Source organism: Prunus mume, linkage group LG2, assembly GCF_029339155.1.
Source record: "Prunus mume cultivar Tortuosa linkage group LG2, ASM2933915v1, whole genome shotgun sequence".
NCBI lineage: Eukaryota > Viridiplantae > Streptophyta > Magnoliopsida > Rosales > Rosaceae > Prunus > Prunus mume.
Genome location: NC_142699.1, coordinates 14,544,630 through 14,556,819, shown reverse-complemented (window position 1 = coordinate 14,556,819; position 12,190 = coordinate 14,544,630). Strand labels below are relative to the sequence as shown.

At 36.5% G+C, this 12,190-nt stretch overlaps 1 protein-coding gene across 2 annotated transcripts; it reads right to left on the bottom strand.

The window, feature by feature from the left end:
* Positions 1–3,790: 3,790 nt before the first annotated feature.
* On the bottom strand, positions 3,791–10,673 carry EMB2757 (Transducin/WD40 repeat-like superfamily protein). Of its 2 annotated transcripts, XM_008223091.3 has the most exons (13): positions 10,445–10,672; positions 10,275–10,337; positions 10,113–10,184; positions 9,944–10,000; positions 9,637–9,848; positions 9,195–9,253; positions 9,014–9,107; positions 8,820–8,886; positions 8,401–8,483; positions 8,220–8,311; positions 4,625–4,731; positions 4,414–4,477; positions 3,791–4,190 (listed from the first exon to the last, which is right to left on the bottom strand). In XM_008223091.3, exons 1-13 carry the CDS (start codon positions 10,549–10,551, stop codon positions 4,092–4,094), a joined length of 1,176 nt encoding a protein of 391 aa, XP_008221313.2. In that variant the 5' UTR covers positions 10,552–10,672; the 3' UTR covers positions 3,791–4,091. The 2 variants fall into 2 exon arrangements, with proteins under 2 accessions (XP_008221313.2, XP_088902763.1); XM_089046637.1 differs by lacking the exon at positions 9,195–9,253 and having other exon boundaries at positions 9,014–9,079; positions 10,445–10,673.
* Positions 10,674–12,190: the final 1,517 nt, after the last annotated feature.

Below are 12,190 nucleotides of genomic sequence, written 5' to 3'. Positions count from 1 at the left end.
AAATATACTATATTCCAGTAACTATATATAATATCACGCCCTATTTTGGTCAAAGCTCCCAACGATCAGAACGTTGCCGTTTTATACATTATAATCAATCTTACTTTTTGGTCATCTCATGCTCATCTCAATTGAATGCCCAGTATACACGTGCAACAAAGAGGCTTTTAAGTTTCAGCTAGTTTAGCATGAACAGCCATATATATATATATATATATATATATATATATATATACACACTCAAATCGTATCTAAATTGTCCTCTTATCACTTTTTTTTTGAGCTTTTCTCTCTGACTTGATTCTCCTATGTCCATTTAGTCGGCCAAACTTTTACGCGATTTGTTTAATTAATGGCTTTAGGGTTTTGTTATGTCCGTTTGTTATGAATTAACTCATTTAATCAGTTTGTTATTAATTAACTCATTCTTAATTTGTTGGTACTCATGGATTTACTTGCACTCGTTTTATTTTTGACCAATGGATACGTACGTGTTGACCTAACATATAGTTTGGTTGGGTCAGTCTCTTTCTATCTGGTTTCCATATGTTGTAAATAAACAAGAAGATACATGGGAACCTAATTAAAATGGCATTTTTTTGCCGACAATGCCGAGGTTGTTTTTATATAGCTACGGGCCGGCAACATGGTAGTTCCTTCGTCCCAATTCTGGCCTACAAAATGAAGAATCTAATTACTTACTTCAGGCTCTGTGGAAAATGTTTAATTCTTTTCTAGAGAAAAATGGAAAAATACTTGGTTTTGTGATAATCTCGGGCTTTATTTTATGGCATTGATGATGCATTCAAATTGTTTTAGATTAACTGAGTGGATAATCAATCGCTCATGCCCTTGATTTTAATTATGATTTAATTATCAATATTATAAATATAAATTAGCAGGTGGACGTTGAAACTTAAAACCAATATGCTAATCTGAATTATATTACGAAATCAATTATATGCTGGTTTCTTGCTTGACTTATCGAAAGATATGAATTAAATTTCTTTTTAAAAGTATTGGATTATTTAGAGGCGGACGCTACTTTCTTTTTCGCAATGAGGCAAGACAAGTAACTGACGGCAAGCTTTAACTTAGAATTCAAAAAGAAATTCCTATATATGTAAAAGTAGTTTTCTGACCTAATTACTACCAAGACATGATGAAAAAATGACTTGGAATTCGACTCATTACAGCATCAAATCTTGTCTACGAAATAATTTATTTTTAGGGTGCATGCTAGCTACAAAGGTATACGTTGGTTCGAATCAGTTTAATCTCTTTCGGTGCTACAGCTACTGACATGACAAACTGTAAAGAAACAGATTCTGCACAAATTGTGTTTCTCTTCAAACACAGCATGCATCTCTGTACATGTTGAGCTTCTGATATACGAAAGTATTTTGCAGAAATGCATATGTTTTCTGATTTTTTTTATTTTTTATTTTTTATAATAAAAGAGGACAATGTTTATCCATTTTTGCGTCGAATAGATTGGTTCAATTAGAAAAAGACAGGTTCCAATTTTTTTATTGTTACAAAAAATGAGTCGATCAATAATTGTTTGATGCGGTTGGTGGACACATTCTTTCAATCACTAAACTTAAAATAAGAAAACTGCACGTTATACTTGGAAGTATATATAATATTCCGTGTCTGAATATTCTCAGTTTGGGTATCGTTGAAGTTTCTTTCCCTCCTTTTTATTTTTATTTTTATTTTTATTTTGTTGCTGATCATTCTTTCTTAATTAATTATTAATTCCAAGGACCAAATTAATTAATTAATTAAACAACCAAACCAAACGATTAATTCACGTTCGTTTAAAAAAAAAAAAAAAACACGATTAATTCATGAACCTGAAAGAATGAATATTAGCCGCCATGTCCATGCCTGCTTGTTAACTACCAAATTATACAAGCTATAGTCAAACCTTTGATTCATGAACCTATATCTACAGGCACCAGAGGCATTTAAACCATTTCTGGTTCACCAGCAGGAGACAAGACAAACAGCTGCTGTTTTAAAACCTTCCCTAGAAAACGTTTCCAACGCAGGACATATAATTAAACTCGTTTTTCCATTTCGATAACCATCATCCACAGACATCCAATTCTCTCACAGCTCAGCTTCAAATGATTTCCGTCAATTAACTTGTTAATAAAAGTCAACATTTCTGGTTTTCTTTTTCCTCTTCTAATTGGTTCACTTTGCTTTCGCTTTGAAGATCAGAAGAAGGATTAGAAGGTTTTTGAGATATAGCTAGAAAAGAGTTAGGTAGGCACTCTATTTTCTTTTTTCCACCCAAGCAACACGGTTCAACTTGATGGAGTAATTAACATTAATTATATGACAAAAGCAGGTTCCGGACGTCTTATCTTCCTGGCGTATCTTATTTGAAATACGACTCTGACTCGCTGTTTCTAAAAAGACCTTTTAATCACTGTTAAACTCGAATACTAGAAGCATTTTCATTTTCTTTCTCCTTGGAGAAAAATCTTTAGGTTTAAGGAAAAACGAGGACTACGAGAGCCAACTTTAGCAATCTGGCTGTAAAGAAAATGTCTTACCACTAAGGTCAAAAGCGTTCGGCGATAGATGTAGTTTAATTCATGATGGCTACTTCCTAATTAATTGTCTTGTAATTTCTACTTATGTATAGCTTATCCGCATCAGTTGCTTCGTTCTCCAAATTAATCATCCCTAAACCCTTTGTCAAAACAATAAGCTATACACGCAACGCAATATAGAATATTCTGATCCAGAAGGGAAGGGATGATTGAAAATTTTATTATATTTGGGCCATGAAAACGAAATCAGATTTTAAATCATAAACCTGAAAACAAGATAATGATATTGAATAGCACATGGTAATGAACGACGACCCCATCATCACCCAAGCGACATCAATAATGCAACTGACTGCTTACCAAAACAAACCGGGACAAGTTTTTTCAGGCAGACCAGCTAACAGAGATATACAGCATTAACTAAACAAAACAAGGCCATGCTTCGTGTGGAAGGATTTGAAGCCGGTTTTAAACTTTTGGGTGCCTTGTGGAAGAGGGCAAGGGCTTAGGCACATATTATCTGAAAACCACATGATTTTTGTACCCAAAAATAGAAAACCACATGGTTCACATTTCTGAAGCTCAGTTATTATGAGCCCATAACTCCAAGGGACGACTCATGTTGCATGCCCATGCACTCAAGTTTGAATATTCTCTATATAGATTAGAATAACTTAGAGTAATTTACACAGTTGCTTACATTAAAAAATATACAAAGACTCAATTAGTAATAATCACGAGGGAGTTAGTAATATTATTACATAAATATTGCAAGAAAGCCGACCGACAATTTGGAAAAATGGAAGCCAAATCTTGAGGTAGAAATTGAACTTTAGGGTCGGCCCCTAAAGAGATCAAGAAGAGGAAGTAAAGAAAGCTGGTTATGAAAAAATTCAGAATCTATGTGCAACTTCTTTCCCCGGCTGCTGCATTGAAAAATATTTCAAGAGTAATTGATAAAGTCAACAACGGGTCCCCTTTTTCTTGTGCAAAGTAAGAGAGATCAAATTATAAACCTCCCCAGCATGGCCAAGCCAATCATTGCTTTGTATATCAGAGGCCAAGAATGTGGCACCGCTATTCGATGCCATTGGATTCGAGGATGGCCACCAAACTAAATGTACAAATCAAATCAACGCGACCTGGCCCTTTCTTTTGCGTCTGAAAGCCTGCGAGTTTGGTTCTGTTTTTCAATTACGAACCTGCAGGCAGCCATCAAATTACATAACAGTCCAAAATGTCAATTTTTTCTCGGGCCTTGTCTGAAACAACAGAAAATTACAGAAGGAGAACGCATATTTCATCCCAGCACAGGGCTCTTGTAGGCGAGTAACGTCTTATCTTATTGCTAAATTGAAGGTCTAACATCTTATATTTTTCCTAAAGAAGCAATAATCCATAATTTAAATGAATTTAATCTAAACTTATGCACGCAAACGGTAATGATACTGATTATTGATGCTCTTCTATTACCTTATAGGGAACACAAACTCATTTCCACTTCAGGACCACCATATCATTTCAAGTTCGAGGAGGATAAAGATCCCACAGTGCCACCGTCCTATCTTCTGATACAGATGCCATTAGCTTGCAATCGGGTGAATAAGAAACAGCATTACACTGCCAAAAAAATTAAAATAGAAAGGAAAATTGCAAATAATCAGGCCCTCAGAAAGATGAAGCAGCTCTAATTAGACACCTTAGTCATATATAGTAGGCTATGTACCCGCTGACTACACTTCTTTTCTCCAACACCTAGTAACTCAAATTAGAGAAATGAATGCAAAAATGACGAGAATGAGAATCTTTGGATTTAGATCTTATGCCAATAGGAACACTATACCGTTGCACGGTGATACTTCAATATCGCCAGAGCATTGCCTTTGCGATAGTTATATACTCTCACTCTGCCATCAATAGGTAAAATGAAAAAGGGGCAAAAAGAAAAGACATAAGAATGCAGATCGGCTTTTGTCTTTGTAAATTAAGACTAACAATTATGAATAAACTACAAAATATCCTTCAAATCTCAAACTGAAGGTTCCGTTCCCAACCTGTGGTCCCAGCCAGCTGTTGCAAAAATTTTACCATCAGATCGAATAGAAGTGCTCGATATGCCAGGTCGTTCCAAACTAATTTCTTTCTTGATCACACACGTACCCTAGGTTAGAGAGCACAACATCAAAGAAAAAGAGATATGAAATAAGAGTTAGTTTTTCTATTAGAGTATACTGAAACAACAAACAGCCAACAAAGAATGCATATCTATTAGAGTATGCTGTAGCTAGTCAGTTCCTTTCACACCAATTCTTCATATAATTGATAGCTTTCTGCTTAAATATTGAAGGCAACTAATTTTGTAATAATAACTATTAGATCAAGGAAAAACACTACAAACATATGGCGAACACTATTTACATTTTATTTGGCATACAGCCTCCAGTTAAAGTTGTTGGTGACTATGTTTTGCTTCCTCAGTTGTTTCCTAGGCTTGAAGAGGCTGATCTTGCAGGTCTAAGTTATTCTGTTTCTGTTGAAGAGATCAAGAATAGTGTGTTTGTTATTGGTAGATTAAAGACCCCAGGACCTGATGGTTTCCCAACTCTGTTCTACCAAGATTATTGGGGGGTTTGCTATGATGATATCATTTCCTTTGTACAGGATTGCTTTCATACTGCCACCCTTCCTGATCATTTAAATGAGACTCTGATTGCTTTGGTGCCTAAAGTGGAGAGGCCTATGTCTATGAATCAGCTTAGGCCTATTAGCCTTTGCAACACTCTTTATAAAGTGGTCTCTAAAATCCTTGTGGCTAGGCTTCGGCCGTGTATGACTAAGCTTGTTAGCCCTAGTCAAGTTAGTTTTGTCCTAGGGAGACAAATTACGGATAACATTATTGTTGCTCAAGAAGTGCTCCACAAATTTAAATCTGCCAAAGGGAAGAAGGGTTTTATAGATTGGAAAATTGATTTATCCAAAGCTTATGATCGTATACAATGGTCCCTTATTAGGGAGGTGCTCTGGGAAGTGGGCATTAAAGGAAGCATTTTGGAGTTGCTTATGCAGTGAATCTCGTCTGTACAGTACAAGGCCATTCTTAATGGGGAGCTAACTGACTCGTTCTCTCCTCAGTGTGGTATTAGGCAGGGGGACCCTCTTTCCCCTTATATCTTTGTGTTGTGTATGGAAAAACTCTCTCATCTCATTCAACAAAAGATTCAAGATAGAGCTTGGAAATCTGTTCAGATTTGTCAAGGAGATCCTCATATTTCCCATTTGTTCTTTGCTGATGATTTAATCCTTTTTGGGGAAGCTACTATTGATCAAGCTTGGTTTATGAAACAATGTTTGGATGATTTCTGCCAGTTGTCTGGTCAGCGAGTTAGCTTTGAAAAGTCTATGATATGTGTTTCCCCAAATACTTGCTCTGATTTGGCCAATTCAATTGCTGCGATAAGTGGTTCTCCTCTCACTGCTAGCCTTGGTAAGTACCTTGGTGTCCCTCTTATTCATACTAGAGTTAATAAACAAACATATCAAGAGGTTATTGCTAAAATTCAAACGAGATTAGCTTCTTGGAAAAGCCATACGTTATTTATGGCTTGTAGAATGACTTTGCTTCAATCTGTTACTCCTGCAATTCCTATCTACACTATGCAAACTGCCAAGTTGCCTATGTCTGTCTATGATAAATTGGATCAGCTCAACAAAAAATTTCTTTGGGGGCATACCAATAATACATCTAAAATCCATCTTGTCAATTGGGAACAAGTTTGTAAACCTAAGATAGTTGGTGGATTAGGCATTAAAAGGTCTGCTTGGATGAACCAAGCTCTTTTGGCTAAGACTGGATGGAGACTTCTTCAACATGAGCAAGGTTTGTGGTCTCAGGTCTTCTATGCTAAATATTTAAGGGCAATGATTTCCCCACTCCTATTTTATCCACTTACACTCCTTTTTTAGTTATAAAAAAGGAGTGTAAGTGGATAAAATAAGAGAAAAAGGAGTGGGGAAATCACCACTCATATTTAAAACACCAGAACATTTTAGCTGTGAAGGACTCTTATTTTCCTTGTAGCTCTAGTGTCTGGAGGGGTGTCTTATATGGTAATTCTGTCCTTTCTAAAGGTGTTAAGTAGAGAGTAGGTTCTGGGGATAATGTGTTATTTTGGACTGATAGGTGGTTGAGTTGTGGTCCTTTGTATCAATATGCTCTCATTGATCTCTCCGAGGAAATGCTTCAGTTGAATGTTTGTGATTTTTTGGAGGAGGGGGTCTGGGACTTTAACTGTTTAAGGGAATGTCTTCCTCTTCATATTATTCAGTTAATTTTAAGTGTTCATGCTAGTTTTAATGGCAGTGGGGCTGATAGATGTATTTGGCAGTTCACGCCTAATGGTTCTTTCTTGGTAAAATCAGCTTATAGTTCTTTTTTACCTACTGAGGCTTCAGTTAAATGGGACTGGCAGTTTATTTGGGGGTTGCTGCTCCCTCCTAAGGTTAAAACTTTTCTTTGGATTGTTTGTCATCAAAGTTGCTTACTAATGTGCAAAGGCAGAAGAGAGGTCTCACTCAGGTTCCTACTTGTCCTAAATGTGATTATCCTATGAAGGCTATTGCTCACTTGTTTAAGGATTGTCCTTTCTCTTTGGCTATTTGGAATTATCTTCAAATTGGAGATAATTCTAGCCTTGATCTGATGGATTTTAAAGAGTGGCTGTTAAGGAATCTTCAATCTAAAAGAAAGGTTTATAATGGGTTGCCTTGGCCTCTGGTTTTTGCTCTTTATTTGTGGTTTATCTGGAAATGGAGATGTAAAGGAGTTTTTTATCAGAGGTTTGTTATGCCTGGCAATCTGCAACAATTAATTCTTCAGTATGCTTTGGAGTGGTTTAATGCTACCAAACCTCCTCCCCCTTCTTATGTGCCATATGTTGTTCAACTTCATTGGATAGCTCCTACTTATGGAGTTTGTAAGATTAACACAGATGGAAGTCGTAATAGTGTTTCTAGGTTTATTGGTGTTGGTGGTCTCTTAAGAGATAATTATGGTGCTTGGATTAAGGGCTTCTCTGTGAACCTGCGTGTTGGTTCCGTTCTTGAAGCTAAGTTGTGGGGCATATTTTTGGGGCTTCATTTGGCTTGGGAGTCTAGCTTTCGTTTTGTGGAGGCGGAAAGTGACTCAAGTGTGGCTGTGGCTCTTCTTTCTAGCTCTACTATTTCCACACACCCCCTGTTCAGCCTTATGAGTTGTTGCAAGTTAAAGGTTCAAGCTGGTTGGAGATTTTCAATTAAGCATATCTTCAGGGAGCAGAATGTGGCGGCTGATGTCTTGGCTTCTAAGAGTTCTGAGTTTGGCCCTGGTGTGCGGTATTTTACTGAGGTGCCTGCTTTTCTTGTGAATTGTTTGGCTGTGGATGCTATTGGGGTGTCCAGGTCCCGTGTTATTTGTGCTTAGTTTGTTTGTTCTGGGCTATTAGCCTCTCTTGTTACCAAAAAAAAAAAAAAAAAAAAGATTGGCATGTGAAAGTTAACATTTTCATTTGTCTGTTAGTTCAACTTAAACATCTAGGAACTGCCTCTAATGGTCAGAGGCAGGGAGCTTGTAACACATCTAGTACTACAAACTTATGAACATGCATACGTTACCATGGAATGATCCAAACTGTACAGCACAACTTTGTCATCTGCGGCTCCTGAGACACCACCATTGCATGACCCGTCAACGCATAGACTTAGAACTGCAGATAACACAAAGAACATGCCTTAGTTCGAAGGGAAAATGAGGAGGAAAAACACATGGGGATTCTTCAGATTCTATGTCCCACACCTGGCTCTGAATGAAACTTGACAGAGGTCAATGGAACCCCTGGATTTCTAATATCCCACCAAAGCATGGAACCATCCTCATAACTGTACCACGTAGAATAAAGAAACAAAAATCACAAAACACAAGCCAAACTGAGGAAAAATCACAAAATTTTGGCCTCGAATTTCAATTGCTGAAACCCACTAGAGAATAATCCCGCTTCAATGATTATCAAACTTGAGAATATGGGTGCACGTCAAACATCTCAATCCAAGATATCAAGTAGTACAAATCTTGTCATTAGCATAGACTAATGTACCTTTGTATACTATTTGGGGCAAAAACCTCTGGAGCAACTAAGCTCACGGATATACTAAATTGATAAGGTACTCAATTTCATAAGTAGAAAATGAGAAGAGAATAAGAAAAGAGGAATTTACCCAACCAAGACATTTAGGAATCCCTGTGATTCAGATGGTGAGAATGCTTGAACCGCCATGCACATTCCTGTCAAGAAACAAAGTCTATATGTTAAAAGTAGATGAAATGACCGGAATGGATGGAAGAAAAGAGATAGTCCAAACAACATAGTCTATAACTGAAGCACAACTAAATTCTGGAATCAGAAACTTACCTCTCTCTGTGGTAGATATTCCTGAGGAACCAGCAACGCAGCTTTGAGGTAGCCGTGCAAACCTTTCTGCAGTATTAAGATCCCAAATCTCAACCTTTGCAAATCAACAGATGAATATATGAGCAATTGGAAACTTTAAAAATGAAAACAAAAGTAAACTTAATCAAGGTTGCATATAGACCTCAGAAGGCTGCTCCCCTGCTACAGCGACATATTTAGATCCCTCAACTTGAGTATTTTCTGTTTCAAAATTTTTGTCTATCATTATTCTAGTTTTTAAATTACCTCAAAGCAAAAAAGACAACATCAAGAGTATAATCTACAAGAAACCAGTATACAAACTCAAATACTAATAGATGGGAGATTCTCCAATAAGTATTTAAGTTAAGGATTAGTTAGAAATTTCTAATCTCGGACGTTGGATTGCATTCATTTTGGTAGATTTAAAATGCAACATAAATGTAATCCAACGGTCGAGATTATAAATATGTAACCAATCCTTAACATAAAATACTTATTGAAGAATCTTCCCTAATAGATATATCTAAGTCCCTTGTCACCTGAGAGAAAGTAGCTAAAGTGCATGTACATCTTTTCTGGTCAGAACATCAATTTCAACAAACCTTCAAATGTGCTGGACTGCTCAGGCAGATACTCTTGAAACTTTTCTCTGCTATCGTCTAGAGTATCCGCGTCAGCATTCTCCCTAACCCTTGTTTCATCACTGTCATTATGCGTAGTCCCATAAACTCTCTTAGAACTAGAATGAGGTCTCTTCACCAAGGAAAGTTTACAAAAGTGGTAAGAGTTTGTCTTGATTGTAACAGAAGGTGTCCTGCCAAGATGATATCAAAGTGCAAGATTGATGAGCTAATTAGCTAAAATATAATGTGGGTCACAAAAATATCTAATAGCTAATTAGCTGAGAACCTGGACAGACCTCCATCTTCAATATCCCAACACTTCACTGTTCCATCCCTACCCTGGCTACATACACCAACATTTTCAAATTCCAACTTTAGTTCAAAACCCATAGCCAATAAACGAAATAAAAATAGGAACAAGTTTTTTTTTTTTTTTTTTTTTTTTTAACAGACACCTGATCACTTTATTGGCTCCAATTGAAGAGCTACAAGCAACAGAAGCAATCCCCTGTGCAGCATTATGCACCCTGCAATTTTGTATTTATTTTCTATTTCCAAACAACAAACACCAACTCATTAATTAGAATAAAATAAATTAAAGTGTGTATATGAAGTACCCTGCTGATAATATAGTCCGATGCTGGATAGTGTCCCAAATCCGCAACTCGCCGTCTGCGGAACTAAAACGAAGAAAAAGGTACTTGATTTGATCAAATTGGTACTAATATTAAAGATGAAATAGTAGAAGAAGAGGGTAAGCTGGAGAATAAGTATATTGAACTGGTACCCGGTGCATAGGAGAGGTTGGGATGGATGAAAACAGAGGTCCATGACAGAGGCGCGGTGACCTCTCAGCACAGCCACTGGGTCCGGTGGCGGTCTCTGTTTGCTCATTGGACCTGCTTCTTCAATAAGCAATGCGCAGTCACAGACTGTAGCTATAGTACTAGAGGGATGTGCTGAGTACACGACCCGACGGGGTTGAAAGGGGTTTCTCCTCTTTTGTTTTTGGTTTTGATCAAGCTTCCTCTTTTGTTTTTGTTTTTTTAAATATGTTTACAACGATTTTATGTGTAATGGGCTGTTTGGGTTTCAGGCCCAGTAAAAAGATGACTATTTGGATCTGTTTTGTAAGGCGACAACTTAGGGCTGTTTGGGGAACTGACATGTCCTATTTGGTAAAGCCCATTAATTGGATCCATGCCTAATAAAGGGCGGTAATTTTTTTTATTTTTTTATACCTGAAGCAGTTAAGATCATTTACCCCTTCATTTAAGGTCATGTATTCGAATCTCTCTCCCTCAATATCTCTTGTATAAAAAAAGACTTATAATAACATTGAGGGGAGTTGAAGCCAAAAAAAAAATAGTAAAAATTTCATACTTCTTGCTAAATATGTAAAAGCATACATGAGAATAAACGAATTTGTTTATAAATTAAAAAAAGTATAGTAATTAATGATTGAAGTATTATTTATCCAAAAGTGTCGCGACCATATAATTAGGGTTTATTGATCTTAAACCATGTAATTAACAATTGGGAGTTCGTATGAGTTGGTATTACGCCAATGTATACATATAACCATGAATGAACGGGGATGAAGGTTCCAAACACAAGACTTAGTTTAATGATATATTGATCCAAACTAATACATGAGTTTGCATAATGGGGTTATCCCTTAATTTTTAGAGAATTTTTTTATACCATAATACCCTTGTGAACTTTAAATATAAATTTCACATTAGTTATTGATTTTTTGTTTTGTTTGAAAGAAGATGTTATATTTTGGGTGGTGGTGAAGTTTCAACATGGTTTCATAATAGTATAGATTTATGGTTGATGACCTAAATGGTCATCAAACTAATGCTCCAGTATCTTTTTGGTTCACAAACTAAAATTTTCAATTCAAACGTCCTTAAACTTTTTATTTTGTACTAAAATGGTCCATCCGTGACAGATTCCGTCACTTCTGATCACGTGATGGCCACATGACTGAGTTTTGAAGGGCATATGCCACTTTTTGATAAGCTCTGTCGAAGGGTGTGGCTGAAATGGTCCCTCAACTATTGCTCCAGTATCATTTTAGTCCATTGTAACATCCCACATCGACCAACGGAGATTGGGTGATGTGCCTTATATGTACATGCATGCCTCCATCTTGCACGAGGCCTTTTGGGAGCTCATTGACTTTGGAGTTATAAGAACTCTAAAGTTAAGCGAGTTGGGACTAGAGCAATCCTAGGATGCGTGACCCACTAGGAAGTTGCTCGTGAGCTCCCATAAAAAAAACGTGAGGTCAGAGAGAGGGCCTAAAGTGGACAATATCGTGCTATGGTGGAGCCGATCCCGAGATGTGACATCCACCAACTAAAATTTTCATTTGAACCGTCCTTCCAATTTTTTTTTAATATTTATTTATCAAGATGGTCCTATCATAAAAGTTCGTTAATTTTATTGTTATTAATTTTTGTATTTATCTTTTTTTTAATTTTTTAATTATTTTAAACAATAGAGAAAAAAATATTAATTTTTA